The 21,216-nt window shown below is 45.0% G+C and overlaps 1 protein-coding gene across 2 annotated transcripts in view; it reads right to left on the bottom strand.

Annotated features, from left to right (window-relative positions):
* Nucleotides 1-21,216, bottom strand: part of Dock8 (dedicator of cytokinesis 8) — a 212,403-nt gene that overhangs the window by 76,964 nt on the left and 114,223 nt on the right. For both annotated transcript variants that reach the window (XM_042262086.2, XM_076561526.1), the window contains 8 exons: nucleotides 15,071-15,188; nucleotides 13,238-13,308; nucleotides 12,174-12,312; nucleotides 11,422-11,523; nucleotides 8,105-8,200; nucleotides 7,382-7,616; nucleotides 5,039-5,203; nucleotides 3,845-4,014 (listed from right to left, as the gene is read on the bottom strand). In XM_042262086.2, the coding sequence (XP_042118020.2) occupies nucleotides 3,845-4,014; nucleotides 5,039-5,203; nucleotides 7,382-7,616; nucleotides 8,105-8,200; nucleotides 11,422-11,523; nucleotides 12,174-12,312; nucleotides 13,238-13,308; nucleotides 15,071-15,188 (1,096 nt within the window). The remainder of the gene's footprint in view (nucleotides 1-3,844; nucleotides 4,015-5,038; nucleotides 5,204-7,381; nucleotides 7,617-8,104; nucleotides 8,201-11,421; nucleotides 11,524-12,173; nucleotides 12,313-13,237; nucleotides 13,309-15,070; nucleotides 15,189-21,216) is intronic.

Genomic DNA, 21,216 nt, shown 5'->3' with positions numbered 1-21,216 from the left:
TCAGATCACACAAAGACCATTTGCTCCTGTGCTGTAGACTGTGCCCAGTACCCTAAACATGAATTCTGAGGATGTGATTGAACCACTAAGCTACAGCTCCAGTCCAGTGGGAAGGAAGGCACTGAGTCCTATTAAAATCCAGTCCCACATGATATTGGAATATTTCAAATGAAACAGGCAATCAACAAATCCAAACAATGACTCAATCCCAGATGTACAAGTCCCACTGCAGAAACATAAGAGAATTGAAAGTTCAAAGCAACATGACTCTTCCAATAATGACCAGTTTTATAGCAATGGGTTCCAATGGAAGAAAGAAAGATGAAATCCCAGACCAAGAATTTAAAAAGTCAGGCATGGTGTCATAGATCACTATGTTCCCCAAAGTTATCCTTCATAATTGAAGGAGAAAGAAAAACTTTCCATGACAAGCACAAATTACAGAATTTTCATTCCCACTAACTTAACACACACCAAAGAGAAAGATAAACATATCTATGAGGCCACAGGAAGGAATAAATCACACTCAAATATTAAATAAGCAAATGAGGAATAGAAAAACATTAAACACAGAAACAACAAAATAACAATAATTAATGTGTACCTTTCCACAACTCTAAATGTTAATGGTCTAAATTCTCCAATCAAAAGACAGAGACTACTAGATCGGAATTAAAAACAAGACCTATTTGTTGCTTGTAAGAAATATACCTCTTCACAATGCCTTACATGGCCTTAGGGTGAAAGCATGGGGGAAAAAAGAATTATAAGCAAATGGAACTAGAAAGCAGGCAGGGGTAACTCTACCAATATCCAACAAAACACACGTTAACCCAAATTAGTAAAAAGAAAGAAGGTGTATGCCTTTAATCCCAGCACTCAGGAGGCAGAGGCAGGTGGATTTCTGAGTTTGAGGCCAGCCAGGTCTACAGTGAGTTCCAGGATAGCCAGGGCTACACAGAGAAACCATATCTCAAAATAAGATAAGAGAAACCAAACAAGAAAGGAAGAGGTCAAATTATTCCTATTTGTAGACAATATAGTTGCACACAAAAAAGATCCTAACGTGTCCACCAGAAAACTCTTATGAGAGTTTACTTTTAGAAAGGCACCAGGAAATAAAATCAATATACATCAATCAGCAGCTTTTCTATATACCAATAACAAACATTGAGACTGAAATCTGGAAAATAATTCTGTTTATAATAGCCTTAAAACACATAGAAACAAATCTAACAAAGGCAGCAAAAGTCCCTTACAATGGACATTTTAAAGCCTGGAGGATGATTATATAGAAAACAGAGAGCCCTCTTAAGATCAGGGAGTGGAAGAATTAATCTAATGAAAACCGTTTTAATATTGAAAGAAATCTACACATTTAATGGTACCGCCATCAAAATTCCAATGACATTCTTCCCATAAATAGGAAGAATGTTTCCCTGTCTCAAAACAAACAAACAAACAAACAAACAAACAAACAAACAAACAACCCAAACAAACAAACAAACCATATGAAATGAAAGCAGAAGGGAAGAAGGAGACTGTGGGTGTGTGTGTAAAGGGAATGGAGATGAGGGGGAGGGTATTCAGGGGTGAGGGCACAAGCACATGATATACTTGAAAGAAACTGTCTTTATAAAACCCAACGTTGTGTACAATGAATATGGATGGCCATTAAAAAAAAAACAACAAATAACAAAATATCAAACTCATATTAGTAGTTCTAAGTTAAAAAGTCATATGATCATCTCATAAAAGTGCTATAAAAGCATTTGACAGAGGTAGAGAGATGGCTCAGTGTTTAAGAGCACTCGCTGTTCATGCAGAGGATCTGAGTTCGGTTCCCAGCACCCACATAATGGCTCACAACCAAATGTAGCTCCAGTTCCAGAGGATCCAATACCCCCTTTTGGTATCTTCTGGCAACTGGCAACATTTAAATTAAATAAATATTTTATGATATTTGACAAAGCCAACATAATGGAGTCAAACAAGTATCTCACTAGTCATGGTGGCTCACATCTATAAACTTAGTATTCAGGAGGCTGAGTCAGGAGAATAGCTGTGAGTTTAAGGATGGTCGGAGTTACATACTGAGTTCTAGGCTAACCTGGGTTTACAGAGACCCTGTGTCAAAAAACTGAAAACAGCCGGGCAGTGGTTGGCGCACACCTTTAATTCTAGCATTCAGGAGGCAGAGGCAGGTGGATCTCTGAGTTCAAGGCCAACCCAGTATTAACAGTTCCTTCAGTGTGCTGGGAGAGCAGGGGAAAAGTGTGAGAACAGTGCCCCACAGCGGTTCAATGTGGTACTACACCAAAAATCAATTGTCAAAACCCCTTCCAAAAGGGTGCACTCTATTCTCTAATTGGACTAAATTTTCATCCCTTTCTACAAAATAATCAGAAAAACATTACCTTAGCATATATAGAAATTTAATATCTTCATTTTTATTAAAGAAAACATAAAAGCAAGGCTGTCAGCAACAGCCACAATCAGGTCTTGCCTATCCAATCAAAAACAAAACAAAACAAAACAAAACAAAACAAAACAAACAAAAAAAACAAAAAACAAAAAAACAGTAGTTCTGGCCCCTGTTTAAAACAGTTCTCTGGGCAGTGGGGTGAGGGCACTCATTTGATCACTTGCTCATTTCTGTGTCAAGCAATAACAGCAGCAACACATTAATTGCAGCTTTTTTGGATATGCTAAAACCCACTGGACTTTCGAGGAATGAACACTATGGCATGTGAACTGCATGTTTTTAAAATCCCAAATAAAACATTTATTAGTCGTTGAAACTCAAGATAATGAAAAACAATGGAAGTCTAAGAAATTATCATATGCAAGAGAAGCCTAAGGAGACATGACTGAGAAATGCTGTGTGGACCCCTCGAGAGGATCTCAGAATAGGAAAAAAAAAAAAAAAAAAAGACATTAGGGAAAACTGAGGAAATCCAAATAAATAAAAGCTGTTGTTAACGACAATTATGCATTAATATTGGTTCATAAGCTGTGACAAATGTACCATTCTAGTGCAAAACACTAACAACAAGGAAACTGAGTCACTGTAGCTGTGTTGACAACAATTGAATGAATATTTGAAAATAGCTACAAGAAAGGACTCAGTGCTTCTAGCATAAAGAAACAATGTATGTCTGAGTAATGGACATGTCAGACTGCCCAGGTCTGATCACGACACACTGTACACATGGATTTAACATCATACTGCACCCACTAAATGTGTCTAACTGTTCTGTGCCAATTAAAAATTAAAAACAGGGCTGGGCGGTGGTGGCACACACCTTTAATCCCAGCACTTGGGAGGCAGAGGCAGGCGGATCTCTGTGAGTTCGAGGCCAGCCTGGTCTCCAAAGCGAGTTCCAGGAAAGGCGCAAAGCTACACAGAGAAACCCTGTCTCGAAAAACCAAAAAAAAAAAAAAAAAAAAAAAAAAAAATTAAAAACAGTAGATTCCAAGCACTTTGGAAGGCCTACATGAGACCCTAACTCAGAATAAATAAAACTAAACAAGAAAGTAAAGAGTGTCTACAATGTCACAGCTCAGCAGGAGAAAAGCTCCATGTGCTGTCGCCCAGAGGGGACTGTCACTACGGGCATTGTAACAAAAGACTCAAGACAGCTCGAAAGAGTATGTCAGTATTCTCCCCACAGAGGAAGGATGGATGTACGAGGTACTAAATGTCTTAAACACCCTGGCCTGATTAACATACAGTGCACTTATTTATCAATACCATACTATACCCAGAAACCTGTACAGCATGCATCAGCTAAAAAGCAAAACAGTGAGGGTACGTGGCTTCCAGGGATCGCCATGCCCCTACCTTTGAAGACATGATGGTCTTAACTTCCTCGTCTGCCGCACAGTGTGTTCCAGTCAGGTCTGGGTTGCTGCTACTCATCACACGGGCCTGCATCAGCTTTGAACTCACGGCGGCAGCAGATGTGCGTCCATAGGTGTGGTATCGGGGGTCGGGGATGACAGCGGGGCCACCTGTACCCCAGCAGTCAGAGACATGCCAAGAGACAGGACAGAATCAGTTACAGAGCTTTAGAAGGACCCAATAAGGGATGAGTGGAAGGAAAATGCAAATCTACCAGATGGGGCTTGGAAGGAGGCCTCATTGTCCTGCAGCCGTGAGGGGCAGGGAGGCGAAGTTGGGTGGAGTGGGCGGGGTGTGAGGTGGGGAGACGTGGGGAGGGCTGTGGGGAACTGGAGACCAGTTTGTCACTGTCACAAGGAACCAGACCCCAAGGTTGCCAGAGTTTCTGAATTCTCAAGCAAGATTAGAAATATGAATATTTTTGTTGGATCACTATTTAAAGGATGCAATCGTGTAAGTCAGGGAGGAAGGTTGTTCAAGATGAATTGTCCACAGGCATCTTTTGAGGACAGGCATAGGCAACATTTCAAAGTGAGTCCAACTCTGCTTTTAAAGTTGGACTGAAATGACAGATTTATGTAAAATAGGACTGAAGAGACTGAAAAGGTGCAAAGGGTATTTAGATGTGGGATTTTTTTAAAAAGTTCATTGATGATATTTTTTATATCATGTTACCAGACATTATGGTTTATTGCTTATGCAAATAACTAAGAAGAATGGTGGAATGGATTATTATTAATCTAGCTTGGGGGAATGAGAACTTTTTTTTTTTTAAATGAAAAGTTTCTGAACTTTCAGTGGTGTTACTACCACTGGATAGATACTGGTTTTTGTTTTGTTTTGACTATTATTCTAGAATCTGACACAGTCAACAGGTCCATCTTTAAAGCAGATCCTCTACTGATTCACTGGCAACAGGAGGAGAGGTCACTGAGAGATTACCGACTAGGCAGACACAGCAAGTACAACATGAAAAGGGAGAAGGGAGGAGGGAAGGAAGGAGAAGCATCTAGAAACTTTCCAGTGCAGCACTTACATACGTTTTACTTTGAAAAACAAAACCGAACCTTGAATGCCATGGCAGTGGTATGAGGCGGGACCCTGCTGGGTCCCTGTCCCCTCAGGAAACACTACCTGACTTGGGGACGTCCCTGTGCAGCTCAGGCAGCCGGAACACGTAGTGCACGTAGGAGGCCAGCAGGCAGTTCCTCCCATGTTGGTCCTTCCTCAGGTCCTTGCTGTTGTGCAGGCTATTTGCAATGGCCACCACAGACTCGAAGGCAAACTGCGAGAAGTTGGCTGAGGAACCAAGAGAAACGAGAAGCTGAGGTAGATGTTCTCAGGCCAGTTAACAGTCTGTCCCCATCACTGACCACCTTAGAGCCAGGCAAAAGAAATGTCGGCGGGAGACAGCTGTGTTCCAGTCAGCTTCCACGTCCCAGCTCTGCTCACCACAGACATGCTCACATTCCCTCTGTGTCGCTCAAGCTGGCCTAGAACTCACTGCACAGAACTCTTGCCTCATTCTCCTAAAGTGCTAAAATTATAGGTATGGTAGCATAACCCACCACGCCTGGTTCACAGTCCATTCTTTTTTCTGCCTTTGCTAAGAGCAGTTTCCCACAACCAGGACGTGTCCATGTCCATATGCCATTGCTCTCTAAACTTGGCTGAGAACAGGCTACGCAGTGGGTTCTGTAGATTGACATCATCAGCATCACCTTGGGCTTTATCCTTAGGCCCTACCCCAGAGCGGCTGAACCAGAATCGACATCTCAACAGGATGCCCAAGGGATGTGAGGGCAATGCATAAATTTGTCTTAGAACAGATTCTCATAAAGATGAGAATAATAATGTACACAGGTTATGACATTCTCCACAGCAGGTCCATGCACACTGTTTGGATCACACTGGTCTGGTGCTCCAAGCCCTCCATCATTTGGCTTTAGGCAACTTTGTGCCTGTTCCCGCTCAAACTCGGCTAAGTCCTAGTGAGGAAGCCATCAGATGATCCCGCTCTGTGGTCTCCCCGCCTTCCTGACCCTGATCATGCTTTCATCCTCACCTGGAGGGTCTTCCTTGCCTCCTGCCACCAAATCACACTGGCCACCAAGTCAGACCACCCCTTCTATGCTCAGTGTCCCTCACGAAGCCCGCAATGTCCCCCCACTCCCCTCCCCTCCCGCCCAGTGATAGGAATCCAAACCGTACTGTCCTGAAGCTGTGCCTGCTGGTAATTTAGCCTCCCCGTGAAGGCCGGAGACCATCCCAGATCTAGCACACTTCTCTCAACTTTAGTGCCTCCTCCTTCCCACACTGTGCCTTCCGCAGCAGTGGCCAGAGCAGAAGCAGGTGCCAAATGAACACTTGCAGACTAAGTCCTTCATTATCTTCATGTGTATATTTGTGGGTTTTTGTTGTTGTTGTTGTTTGTTTGTTTGAGGTGGGGTTTCTCTGTGTAATAGCCCTAGCTGTCCTGGAACTGGATTTGCAGACCAGGCTAGGCTCGAACTCATAGAGGTCTGCCTGCCTGAGTGCTGGGATTAAAGGCATGTGCTAACATGCCTGGCCATGTGTATATGTGTGTCCACATGTTCCTGTCTGCCTGTGCATGCAGAGGCCAGAGGCTGACATTGGATGTTGCCCTCAGTTACTCTCCACCTCATTGTTTGGATAACATGCCTGAACTTGCCAAGTAGGCTATGACGGCTGGCCAGTGAGCCCCAAGTATTCTTGGCAAGTAACTGAACTACTGCTCCACCCCCAAAAGCTTTAATATTAAGGATCCTATTTAAAATCATTTGAACATTTATTTGTGTGTGTGTGTGTGTGTGTGCGCGCGCGCGCGCTCATGCACGCACGCGCACCATGGTGCACATGTGGAGTTCAGACAACAACTTTTGGGAGTCAGTGCTCTCCTTCAACCACGTGGATCCCAAGGATCAAATTCAAGTCATCAAGCAGGCTTGGAGACAAGCACCTCTATTTGCTGAGCCATCTCACCAGCCTAAGAACCCATTTTAATGTTCTTTCTCTCTCCCTCTCTCTCCCCCCTCCACTCCCCTTCTCTTCCTTCAATAACATTTTTTACGTTTATTTATCTTATTTGATGTACATGAGTGTTTTGCCTGCCTGCATGCATGAGCACCATGTGAATGCAGGGCCTGTGGAGGTCAAAGGAGCCATCAGACTCCTTGGAACGGGAGCTACAGATAGTTGTGAGCTGGGTGGGTGCTGGGAACCGAACCTAGGCCCTTTGCAAGGGCAACAAGTGCTTTTATCACCGAGCCATCACTCGAAGCCCTTCTTCCTTTCTCTTTTAAACACGCACAGAGTCTGACAAAACTCTCCTGGACTCGAGTTCACAACAAAGGTGCAAAGACTGCTCCCAACATTGCTGGGGTTGTGGGAAGCCAAGCTCCATTAGGCAGAGCTGTGTGGCCTGGCCACGCCTCCTCCCAGCCCACGGCCCTCTACCTGTTTGGCCAGCGATGACCATGGGCTGCACAGAAAGCTGGAAGAGTTTGTCCAGCACCAGGTGTAGGAAGAGCACCAGGGGCTCCAGGCGGGAGGAGTTCAGGCAGATGATGCTCAGCTTCAGCTCGTGCTCCAGGGAGCTCTCCGTGATCTTCTGGTCCAGCACTCGGATAGGGAAGGTCACTTGGCTCTCCAGAGAGTGGCAAAGGGTGAAGAACTTCTCCAGGTGGTTGTCCTGGGAAAGCAGAATAAGGCAGAAGGCGACGCTCGTGAGGTGTTAGTCTTTCAACATTCACCCAGGAATTTGGTACACCCTCTTAGCCTCAGATTAGAAGTCTTAGTCCCGGATGCTTCCAGCAAAGGTAATGGACTTCTTTGTAGAATGTGCTGTGCAAAATGGGATGGGACCTTTTTTTTTTTTTTGTCATTTTGTTTTTTGAGACAAGGTTTCTCTGTGTAGCAATGGCTGTCCTGGAACTCACTCTGTACACCAGGCTGGCCTCAAACTCACAGAGATCCACCTGTCTCTGCCTCCCAAGTGCTGGGATTAAAGGCGTGCGCCGCCACCACCCAGCTAAAATTAGATCTTTAAGCAACTATTAATCAAAGAAGAAAATAAACCAGGCTTCACTCCATAGGCAGAGTTGGTGCACTAGGTATCACAGGCCAAGAAAGGGGGCTAATGAGATGCATAAGCCAGCTGCGGGCCTTGACACTCCTTACCTGGGTGTGAACAGAAGAAACAGCTTGCACTTCAATATTAAATACCCCCTTATGGCCCTCAGCCCACTTAATGGGAGGATTCTGTAAAGGGACTTTCTGTGTTAAAGAGAAAGAAAGAAAAAAGATTAGCAATGTGCTTCCCCTTTCCAACTGTTAACAAGCAACTTGTCAGTGAACGGCAAGGTTCTACCAACAGAGAACTCCCATAGCTGGGAGTCAGAGTTCTTTCGTTCAAGTTCGATTCTACAACCAAACGAGTTATTTTCACACTGACAAGTCAATCACACTCCCTGGCCTTAGCATTTGTGCAGATGCTAGGAGAGCTGAGCTGGGTCATCTATCTCTAACCTCTTATTTAACACTGATGCTCTTTGATGCTAGGAATGTAATTAAATGATCTCATTAATTAGGGATGTCAGGACAGACACTGGAAACTGGAATGGATTTGAACACCTAAAATAACTTCTTTTAGCAAAGTGTTCCTAAGACTGCTTGGCTCCTGCTTGTTCATTATGCTTCTTCCATTTCATCTACCACCATCCACTTCCTTAGGCCTTTAGAGAGAACGCTTTGCCTCAAGCTCCCAATAGTATTATGTTTCTCTAGACTCTAGGGTCTGGAGAGATCAGGCAGTGCTGGAGCAAGGAGAGCCCAGCCTGGGTTTTGTGCCTCTTTCATCAAAACGGTAGGAAGCACGCTATGTTTGTAAGGGTAGGAGGAGGGTGGTGGTGGGAGATGGGACCCACGGGACTCTCGGAGGGTACAAACTGGAGCCCAAGCTTACAGAGCTCTAATTGGCCCACGGGGTATTGGACATTGTTGTGAATTTGTTGTTAATGTTTAAAAGTCAGCACAGTTCCTATAACAGACCAGTTTCTAACTTGAGAGCTGGAAGAATACCAGCCTCGTCTCCCCGCACAGTTCCAGGCTGTGGAGCAGCCTCACGTAAGTGACTTGGGGGATTCTTGTAGACACTGGAGTTTGCATTTGTAACCTAAAGTAGTGGCATTCAATAGAAACCCAATAGGAATTAATATTACCTTTTCACTTAAAGAGAGAGACAGAGACAGAGACAGACAGAGAGAAGACGTATGTACATACAAAGGACAGAGAATAATGTTAGAGAGTTGGTTCTCTCCTTCTACTATGTGGGTCCTGGGAATCAAGATCAAACTCAGGTCGTCAGGGTTGGTGGCAAGTATCCTTATTTTGGCTTCAAAATTTTTAAATTGTTGAGAAGCCACATGAAAGAACACGTGAGGGCAATTTCAACAGACTATTTCACATAACACAGTACGGCCCACTCTTTCTTCAATGAGAAGTCATACAAATAATTAATAAATATTCTTTTTTTTCCAATGCCAAGACTTTGAAATCCAGCCTATATTTTACACGAACAGCTCAGAGTCAGAACTAGCCCATTCAAGATCTCACTAGCCACCTGCTGCTACTGCTGTATTTCATAGTGAAAGGCAGGGAGGCCTGAGGGTGAGGCTGTAGGCCAGAAAAGAAACTGATATTTACTCTAGCATTATTTACCTCTTGATAAGCACCATTTTAATTAATGTCCACTGCACCTATAGTCAGATATGGACTTCACTTCATCTTTGAGAGTCAGAGGAGGTAAGTGATACGCCCACATTCACACAGCTGGAGAATGCAAGACTGCTATTTGGGATTTGGATTTGTGTTAAAAACTCAGGTTTAGCTGGGCGGCAGTGGTGCATGCCTTTAATCACAGCACTTGGGAGGCAGATGCAGGAGGACCTCTGTGAGTTCAAGGCCAGCCTGGTCTACAGAGCAAGATCCAGGATAGGCACCAAAACTACACAGAGAAACCCTGTCTTGAAAACAAACAAACAAACAAAAAACCCCTCAGGTTTAGACGAGTGTGGTGGCACATGCTTGTAGGGAGGCAGAGGTAGGAGGATCAGGAGTTCAAAGCCATTTTAGGCTACTTGGTGAATTTGAGAACAGCCTGGGCTATACAAGACCCTGTCTTAAAAACCATTTTTAAAAATTTCAACAAAGGAACAACAAAACCTCAGGTTTTTATCTATGCTTTGGAAACAACAACAACAACCATAGGAGTCCTACCAAATTAGAATGTAGAGCTTAACAACTGAAAAGCAGGGTTGTTTTTTCCTGGCCTTTAGTGACGGCTCACTAGGCCGCAGACATCAGTGATCTTCCTGCCTCACTCATACTGGGAGGACAGCACGCACCACCTTGCTTGGCTCTGGAAAAGCAGTTGTGAGGGTTTCTGCAAGGTGCTGTACACCGAGGGGTACAGGCGAACTGGAATGAATATCTCCATCCTCAGGCTAGCCTGGGGTGTCCAGGAGAACAGCTTTAGTGTAAAACAAAGGGAAAGAGCCAGCCTGGGGGCGACAGAAAACGGCAGGGAAGGAAGACTGGGAAGGGTCTATCTAAATGGAAGGTCCTGGAAATTTCTTCAACTTAAAACCCCAAAGAATAAAAGAACTACAGGCTACATGAAAGGTAAACCAACCAACACCACACAGGCCACATCTGGACTCCGATTCAGACAAGTATGAAAACAGGATGCTTGTGGGGAACAGGAAAGGTGGTTGCTGAATGGGTAAAGGATGGTATTCAGGATTGTGTTAAATTTTAAGGTCCACCAATAATACTGTGAAGGCTAGAAAAGGAATCGTATTTTCATGATACATGATAAACTATTGATGAGTAAGATGATTTGCTTAGAAATAATACTCACCGAGGTAAACCTCTACTGAAAGGGTGAGAGGCCTGATAGGGGCTGAGAGTCACAGGAGTCTCTTTCGACTGTGGTATTGCCACAGACTGCAAAGGCAAGAGGAACAGCCAAGGCAGGAAGGGCAGGGGCTCTGGAACTGGCATCTTTACAGTCCAGCCACCCTGGCTGTGACCAATGGCCCACAGAGGAACTGCTGACTCGGGCCTGGACACACTCGGAAAGGATTCTTGACAGGAGCAGAGTCTGTCAGGAGTGGGCTCAGCCTGACTCCTAATCTACACAACTGAGGACTGCAGACAGTTCAAGGTAGCCTTGCCTCGGGTGCACCTTGTATCTACAGAACATTCTGCTGTGGTGATGTCCGAATGAGGAAAGCCTCTTTCACTGCCAGACACCCCTCCCGCCCTGTTGGAACAATGTGCTCTCAGAAAACAGGGTGCTTGGAGATGACAGCCCTAGAGGAACCCCGCAAGTCACCTCCGACCTCAGACACACCCTCGGCCATGGGAAGTGGGTGTGGGGAAGCCATCCTAGGCCACAGCTGGGCAGGACGCAGCTGCCAGACAGCGCTGGTTACCTCGGCAGAATGTATGGAGTAGTTGGGTGGCAGTTTTTCCAAGGCAACCGGGAGACAGTAGGATCCGGTTTGAAGACGTTCGTTTAAGAGAATCGGCAGCCACTGAAACAGATGATGTCGAGAGCAAAGGGGTTTTTATGGCTGCGCACAGCCCTGGCGGTTTATCAAGCTCACAGCCATCAAACACGACTAAACGACGATTGGATATTGACCAGGTCTCCTTCTGCAGCAGTTTCAATCCACTCCTCTGCATTGTAAATTCCCCGAGAACTCCTGTGATGGCAATGTCAATGATTTGCTGCTCTCTGGGCCCAAGCAGTAGCATTTCTTTTTTTTCTTTATGGCCAGTATTGGCTCCTGTCTGAATACCAATGTCCCGTTTACCTTTCATGTTTTTTAAAGAAATAACTTTTTCCCCTGAAGAGCTAATTATGTATATGAAGCACTTAAATTTGAAATTACAGATATTGCAATGCCTTTTTTCTTAAATAAATGAATATCTGTTAAAGATTACCACCTACCAGGTTTCCATTTGAAGAATCTGTCATTCTCTAGGTAAAACCATTTCTACTCTGGGCTATAATCCAGACTAGCACATTTTACGGCTCTTGACAGGACACAAGCAAGGGGGCAGACGGACGGACTCTCTGCAGGGACCTTGGCTCCATCGGCAGTTGTGTGGGGGTGTGGGTGGGGGGAGGGGGTGTGTGTCGGGGTGGAGGGGTGTGTAGAACAAGCTGGAAGCAACTCACCGAATACCCCAGCAGACTTTCTCCCGAGGATCCCTGCTTCTGCTGACAGCTGATGTGGTAGAAGGTGAACAGGAGGTGGTGATTCACTGTGAGCTTGGCGGGGAGCTTGATTTTCACTTCTTCGTAAAAGTCGGGAGACCTGTATCAAAAGCACATTGGACACAGATCACTTTTCGGCAAAAGAGTGACTCCCGGAGTCCCAGGCACAGCACTGCCCGCCCTTTGCTTCTGAGCTATCGAGAGCCTGCATGCTGTGGCCTGGAGGCCAAGATGACACTATGAGAAACATTCCAGCACATAAAAAACGCTCAGAGTCTGAAGGCTTTGCTAGAAAGGACTTTACCTGCACAATGGAAAAACACAATTTAATCTGGAAAGAGGATGAGGTTCAGAGTACTGCTATGACCTCTTTTCCCATCTCAGCCCCAAGAACAGGACTGGCATGTGGCTGTCCTCGCCAATGACTGTGCTGAGGCTTCACGTGTATTACCTATTCAGTCCCCATGACAAGCCTGGCCAGTGTTTACACGAAGCCCCTAAGGGAGTCTAGTTATCAGGCAAGATGAAACCCTAGCTGACATCACAGAGATGTCCCTCCTCAACCTGTGAGGTGTGAATGAGGTTAGAGGGTCCCATCACTCACTTTACTGACAAAATGGAATATACCATTTTTCCTTTGGTTGGCTTAAAGTAGGTAAGGGGCAGATGACAAGATGACCCAAGAGAGCTGGGCTTTGCTTCTGGCCCTCTTTGGATCTCAAACCAAGTAAGAAAATACTCTTCTTTATTTAACACTATATATCTCTCTATCATCATTTTTGAAATAATTAAAATAATATTAGATTCCTGAAGAGCTTCTCTCCTCAAAGTCTTAGTTACTTGGAAAAATTGTGCATTGTCAACACAGAATTATAGAACGGGTATAAACACCCTCTGCCCCTCAGTCCCTAGGTTGCAAAACTATTGGGAAAAGCACTCATGGAGTTCAAAACCAACCCCCACCCCAAACCTGGGAGGTGTTGAAATAATTGTAGCATATGTTCAAGACTCTGAAATATACTCACTTGTTATGGTATGTAATTGCTGTGTACACTTCCTGCAGAAATTCAGGCCCGCTGGACTTCCCAAAGATGACCTGTTCATCGGTGGAAGGAACCAAGTTAAGGGTGACTTGTGACTCTATCAAATCATCTGCCATCCCATCAACAGGACACTGTTCTCACAGAGTTGTGGTTTATAAGTTAAGACTGAGTCCTATGGTCAGCGTGATCATACAGACTAAAAGTAGGGTAAATTGAGTAAACTGAGGCTTCAAGAGACTAATAGTGACCAAGGGCACAGGTGTGAGACTGGAAAACCGGAGGTCTCGTTACTGTCTCAGTGCACAGACACAACACGACAACTTCACATTCCTGTGTCCTTAGTGAGAGGCTAGGATCTTCTTCCCTCCAAGGACATGGGCTTGGCCATGTGGGAGACAGCCGTCTCCACTGCCCTGGCCGCCTTGAGTCTGCTGCAGCACCAACAGCACAGGGTTTGACTAGTGGCCTTGCTCCTGGGCAAAGGAAAGAGCCTTTTGCTCTCGATGCAGCAATCCAGAGACCAGGCCCAGGGTGTGGTGAGTGGAGAACTGGCTGAGATTTCCCGCCACCATCCCTTGGCTGAGTACATTGGCCACACACAGGATCTGCACAGACACACCTGGAGGCCCGAGCGGTGAGCTCCAGGGCTAGGGCAGAGAGGACGAGGGGAGTCCTCCAGACCGACCTTTCCTTCCAAGCACCCCCTCTTCAACCTTTCCTGCCACTGTTGCAGGGGGACACCTTGCATCAGAGAACAGGTGGGAGAGAGGAGTAGCTTTTAGAAAGTAGAAATATGAGGAAAGGAAGCACTAGGAAGAAATTACTCCGGGCGGTAGTGGCGCACACCTTTAATCCCAGCACTCGGGAGGCAGAGCCAGGCGGATCTCTGTGAGTTCGAGGCCAGCCTGGACTACCAAGTGAGTTCCAGGAAAGGCGCAAAGCTACACAGAGAAACCCTGTCTCAAAAAACAAAACAAAACAAAAAAAAGAAATTACTTCTACCAGAAGAGGATGAGGCAAGAAGTCAGGACTTCTCCCTCCCTTCACTCTGTGCTCAGGCTTGCCCCCAACTGCGTGTTGCAGGGGATCAAACCCAGGACTCCCATGCATGCTAGACAAGTATTCTATTAGTAGCTACAATCTCAGCAGACCATTAGCTGCATTCCATTACTTTTGCTAACAGATAACCAACCATGTAATTTACTAGCAAATTTGGGCATCTGGGGCTTCTCAGATACTATTCTAGTCTGAATTATTGGTTTATAGTTTGCCTCAGGATAAAGATCCACTTCTAAATGGTGCTGAGGTGGTGTTATTATTACTAGGCTACGCTTCGGATTGCTGTGTAAAGGGTCTCACACGCACCTAAGTGCACATGTGGGAGAAATTCAGGCAAACAGTGAGCACTGAGCCACCCTCTGACTTGTAGTGTGTTAGAACGGCATGGCTCCGGGCAATGTGGGGAGACCCTACCAGGTCTTTCAGTCCTTTAAAGTGGTCTGCATTTCCAAGGTGTAACACCTCACAATGGCATCATTTGGGAAAGAGACATAAGGCAGACGCTGTTTCCCCACCGTCATGCCAGGGACAATACTAGACCAGCCAGAAAGGTCCCTGCATGTGTTGAGTAGGCTATGTTGGAATGAAATACTATGTATGTGGCTCACTGGTAAAGCATTTGTCTAGCATGATCAAGAGACCTTGGGCGGGTGGTGAACATACTCTGTATACCGAGGAACTCAAGATTTCATCCCTGAAAATGGACAAAGAGAGCACAGCCCGCCTGACTGGAGGCAAACACTACCCTCTCCTTACCGGCATAGCGTTGCTGGGGTCTTCTCCACACATAAACTGGATCTTTATTGTAATGTTCCGGGCAGATGCTAGTTTGTTAGCAAAGTTCAGTCTCTGTGGGTAGACGTAGAGAAGATTTCTGGAAAAGAGAGAAGCCCATAATCAATAATCAGTATCTAGAGTCCCCTTCTGCTCACAGACCAACACCCAAACCTGAAGTCTGAAGTAAGGCTGCTGAGCTGAATCATCACCTGCCCCTGCGGCCCTGGCCATGGCAAAACCATGGTGATGTCTCACAAAGATCATAGGGATCTGCCACCACCTCAGAAAGCAACTTTTGGACCAAAGCAGAAACAGAAGTGGATGATGGTTATTGTCATCTCACTAGAAAAGAGTAAATGAATCCAACAGTCAAGTTGGAGGCAAATGAACAGCCCAGTGGACCTGCTTCTGATGGACCACGCAGAGTGTCCCAAGGAGGTCATTTAAGATCAGACGAACAGAGGGAGCCATGGTACAGATCAGGGACAGGCAAGTTCATGTTCAGAGATCCCTGTCCTGCTCTGCAAAGAGGATGGGAGGGGAGTTCTCAATATTTCAAAATGTGGCTATCTTCTAAGCTAAGTAGACATTGCAGTAGAGAGGCCAGATTTGGGAACTAGGCTGATCCCCATCCCAGTTTTCATAGTCTAGTTTTGCTTTCAGAATAAATTTGAAAGTTTTATTGTGTAATATATTTCACTGGCAACCAACCATTAATAGAACAAAAACATTTCACAGACTATCATCAAACCTCACTTAGTTTTCTGTAAGTATTAAGGCTGAGTCCATTAGCCTTGTGGCAGTTGAAAGCTGCCTCCCAAGCCTGTATTCTCCAGTCTGCCCTACACCTTCTAAACCTAGTGCTCTGGAGTGTTAACAGGCAACTGGAGATGAGAAGGTGGTGAGGTGACCAGACACTGCTGGCAAAGCTTGGAGCAAATTAAGATAAACAGGCAAATGTGCATTCTGAGTGCCGTAGAAGGACAAGGAGTCTACTCCTCTCCCCAATGTTTAGACCTCAGAATCCATTTTATTTGGCTGACCTTTCTCACATATATTTCACACACACACTCACACACACACACACACACACACACACACACACACACACACATGCACACACGCACACACACTTCAGAATTTTAACGTTCTAAGAAATCACTTGGGGAAAACACTGAAATAAACAGAACTGGCCACAGAAGAATATGTCATATCCAGGAAGAAGTTACAGCACAAGGATTCTTCTGAGCTAAGTGGAGGAGTGTATACTTGTAACCCTGTGCTAAGAGGCACAGGCAAGATGATCATTAATCACTGCAAGTCGAAGGCCAGCTGGATCTACAGAATGAAATCCAGACCAGTCAGGAATACATAGCACAATTCTGCCTCAACAACCACAAGCAAACAAAATAAAACAAAAACAAAACCCAAGGATTTTCTACTCAAATATCTTGTAGTAAGGAATGCTGTCAGGTAATTCAAGAGGAAAATCAATATTTGGAACTCTCAAGAACACAGGAGTTGTTGTTTTGTGTGTAAAGTTCAAAGGTCACAGGGGTAAATACATTGCATTCCTATGCTTTGTTGACCCTTGTCTCTCTCTAGACTGGGGACTCACTGGGGACAGGATGGGGGTGAGAGTTGTGCAGCTGGAAGAGTTGTGGTAGCCTTTAAAGGCCTTTCTGACTTCACACTAGTATCACTACTCTGACTCAGTGGCAGCTGGAACACCCCTGGATTTTTGCCCTTTGTTTTAAGCTGCCTTCCATCCTGTTCTCTTGTCGGCTCTTATTCCTGTCTGCACTGAATGCTTCTTACATTCAAGTGAAAAGCTACGTAAGGCAACAATATGAATTTAATTTCAATGGCCAGAATATTTAATGAGCCCACCCAGGAACGTAAATGAGGGACCACAGCACAACAGAAGGATTGGTTTAGAATTCAGGTTGGGAGGCACCTTGTGCTAGCTAATGTTTTCTTTTTTTTTTTTTGGTTTTTCGAGACAGGGTTTCTCTGTGTAGCTTTGCGCCTTTCCTGGAGCTCACTTGGTAGCCCAGGCTGGCCTCGAACTCATAGAGATCCGCCTGGCTCTGCCTCCCGAGTGCTGGGATTAAAGGCGTGCGCCACCAACGCCCGGCTCTAATGTTTTCTAAGATGAGAAAAATCACAGCCTTGTGAGATGAGGTGAGTCCACTCTGTGAGTCAGCCGCTGAGAGGCAGAGGACCCAACATCCACCGTGTCTTTTCACTACCCTCTGCTGTCTCAGTGGTACCTGCCAATCTGGTTCATCAGTCAGAGTAAATTTGATACGGTTGAGGCACAGGCGCCATCAAGAGTGGACACTGGTATATTAACGACTGAAGACAGTTTACGCTAGTGCTAAAGAGATGTGTGTGCATACATGGGTAAGGGTGCATAAACATGTCTGCCCGTGGCTCATCCTTGCTCATCTGCACTACCACCACTTTAATCAGAGGGTTAATAGTTATTGAGTGGCAGGGATAGGAGATCCTGAAAAGGATTAACGCCTGAGCCAGGGAGCAGAGATTGGAGTCCATCTTTCCTTCTTTTACCTGTAAGGCTTTGAGAGGCTTTGTTTCTGGAAAGTTAGACTTTCCAGAGCCTCAATGGGACTAAAACATGCACCAACCTATAGGCTGTGGTGAGTCTAGAAACCCAGTGTGCAGGAGGAGGGGTAGGCAGCGGTCTTGCTGCAAGTTCCAGGCTGAAAATAGACAAAACCTGAGTACTTGCAAAAAGCAGGAGCTGGGAAAGACCATGGGAAATGAGAAAAAAATAGGTTTGATTTTGAAATGGGGTTGGTGCTAATTTTATTTTCTTTCTGTTATTTCCATACACAGCCTGCAATAAAGTAATGCTATTTAAATGCACCTTTTTTAAAAGGAGAAAAAAGTGCTGATTTTATATTGTGTGGGCTTTCTTCTGAGGACCACGACTGCCAGCAAGGTATGCTACCTTTGTAACAGAGCAAGATGGGGCTTAAGTTCCTTTCCTGACACGTAATAAAGAAGGTTGAGGTCAACTGTCGCATTCAAGGATGTCTGAGAACTGCTGTGAACATGGTAACATATCCATCTAGGATCTAGAAGATCTCAGCAGAACTGCAAGCCACAGCTGTCTACCGAGAGGGAATACATTTCTTTTCTTAAGGTGAAAAAGAAGAAATTGATTTTCCTGTTATTAGCTTTTTTTTTTTCAAACCCTGAGACATACGTGTTGATTTAATAGCAAACTAGTGATAACACCCTGCATTAAAGCAGATGGCTAGTACTGGATCCTGCTGGTATGATACCAGAATAGCCTCACATAGAAAAGCTCTCTGCTTTCTCAGATCAGCACTGTGGCCATTTCAAAGTAATTTCTTTGTCTTTAGCTGTGTGTTAAAACTCCCATTTTTTGCAGAGACAGAGGCAAAGATTCCAGGAACTGTTTCCTATAGTCAAAATGCAGTTGTCCCTAACAGAGGCTCTGTTGCAAAGAGAAAAGCAGATGCCCTTCAGCTCTGCACCAGCCAGAGGGCAAGACTGGTTCCAGCAGGGTGATGCTCAAATGCCTACTAACGTCAGCATCTGTGGTTAGCTGATGGCTTTTATGCAAGAAAGTGGTGATCCAGATGCATTATTTAAGCAAGGCGTAGCCGGGGAGGTGATTTTAGTTTGCCATTCATACTTCGCTTCCAGGAAAATCTATTTTAGATGTAATAAGAGTAGCTGACATTACTTCACATTTACTGTGCACAAGTGTCAGACAGACTTTTACATACACAAAGAAATCGGTGATCTCAAGGCTCAGTATTAGGTTTGGTTTTTGACAGTTGTTCTACGTGGTACTCATTGGCCTTGAACTTCCAAACTTTCTGTGTCATTCTCCTGGGTGTCAGGAGGATTACAGGCAAGTGCCCTTAGGCCACGCTTTCAGAGCTCACTTAGTATTTTATGTGTTGTGGAATTACTTAGAAAACCAACAAACCTAATGTTTCTGTATTCTTTTAAGTGGAAGTATGTGTTGTAAACACACACTTACAAGTTCTCTACAATCCTGTCATTGCCAGTGGTCCAGAGAGGAGCAGGAAGCAATCAACACCAGCATCACCTGGGAGCCAGCCCGACAGGCACCGTGCCCAACACAATCAACTTCGAGAAGCACTGGTCCAAGAGAGCTGGTTTACTTGTAATCCAAAGACATAGGAAGCCCGATGGTTGACTGGGATTTTTTTTTCCTCTTATTTAGGCTATACTGCTGGGAAGCTCAAAGCCAAATCTGTAGCTCACTGTTTGAGAAATTGCCAAAAAACCTTTAAAAAAAAAATGTATATCAACTTTGCCCAGGCTTAGAGTGACTTCTCTTCCTCTATTTCCCCCAGTCAACCTGGGGTGTTTCTAGTGAGAATGGCCCCAGAGGGTCCTGTATCTGAATGTTCGGTTCCCAGTTGGTGGACCGTTTGGGAAGGATTAGGAGGTGTGGCCTTGGTGGAGGAGGTGTGTCACTAAGGGCAGGTTTTGAGATTTCCGAAGTCCAACCAGGCCTGGTCTCACTCTGTCTTCTGCCTGTGGGTCAGGATGGAAGCTCTCAGCTATTGCTCCAGTGCCGAGCCTGCCTGCATGCACGTTCTCTGTCACGGTGGCCATGAACTACTCGGAAACTGAAAGCAGCTCCAGACTGAATGCTTTCTTTTGTAAGTCATCTGGTCATGGTGTTTCATCACAGCAACGGAACAGTAACTAAGACACAATCCCTGTAAGCTACCTCTGACACTCTTTCAAATCACAAGGCTCCCCCAGAACTGCATAAACACGGAGCACTTACTGTATGCTGCCCCAATATTCTGTGAGCACAAGCTCATGTCACTGCGAGTGCTTATTTTTGTTTACAGTGTTTTATGTTAGGTCAAGTACAAACTCATGAAGGACTTTAGTGAGAGACAAAAATGAAAAGGAGGCCCTGATATGTGGGGGGAAGATTCGGAATTCAGGCAGGAATAGCTAAGCACAGAGCCTGTTCCACATCCCTCCCAACTAACAGCTACTCATCATGGAGCTTATGATGTGGAATTGGAGCCCCTTCTGTTAAGTGAAGTAAGCCAGATACAGAAGCATAAATATTTCATGTTGTTCTCTTGTGGAATGAACACACACACACACACACACACACACACACACACACACACACACACACAGAGAGAGAGACAGAGAGAGAGACAGAGAGAGAGACAGAGAGAGAGAGAGAGAGACAGAGACAGAGACAGAGAGACAGAGAGGAAAAATGAAAGGGAAACTATCTATTTGGGAAGAAGAAGAAGGGGAGGATCAGGAAAAGGCAATGGGAAGTGAACATGATTATGATACACTTGAAAAGATGGCATTGTGAAACTGGTTACTAGTATACAACAAGTATACACTAATAGGAAGAGGATGAGGAGGATGAAGAGCTATAGCAACTGTTGCTGATCCATCTCCCATGTGTGAACTGATTTCGGGAACTTCAGAAAACTGAAATCTGATAAGTTGATAGGGGAATGCTTTCACAGGATACAAAAGGAATAGTCAGCTCAACTTTGTTGCTGTTTTGTGTGTGTTGTGTTGCATGCATATATGTTGAGGTCAGAGGAGAATGCGGATGTCCTTTCCACCTTACTCCTTTAAGACAGCACCTCCTGTCTCTCCCCTGACCCCCACCCCCATCCTGGGGTTACAGTTGTATACACAGGCATGCCTGGCTTTTGGCACAGGTACTGGGATTTGAATTCAGGTCCTCAGGTTTGACAGCAGGTCTCAAACTGAGCTGCCTTTCCAGCTCCGCCACACCCTCACACTCCTCAGCCCAGGCTTAGTTTTAAAGTTTGAGGAAAAGATGAGAAATGTACCTTGAGATTTTCTCACAACTAAACATAATTACTAGCCTCAGTGTGGAAATCCTCTAGAACTCAATGAGTCATTAAGTGGAGAGGGCCTCTGATTTTGTCCTTATTAAACCATACTATTTATATTCCCATGAATAGTTGCATAGATCTGAACCCATATTTTGAAAATTTCTAAGGTAAGATTGGCTCATTTCTTGTAGTTTTATAATCTCCCTGGTATTTTAAGCTAGTGGGAAAATGATT

This window comes from Peromyscus maniculatus, chromosome 1, assembly GCF_049852395.1.
Source record: "Peromyscus maniculatus bairdii isolate BWxNUB_F1_BW_parent chromosome 1, HU_Pman_BW_mat_3.1, whole genome shotgun sequence".
NCBI classification, from domain to species: domain Eukaryota; kingdom Metazoa; phylum Chordata; class Mammalia; order Rodentia; family Cricetidae; genus Peromyscus; species Peromyscus maniculatus.
This window is presented reverse-complemented; position numbering and strand designations above follow the sequence as displayed.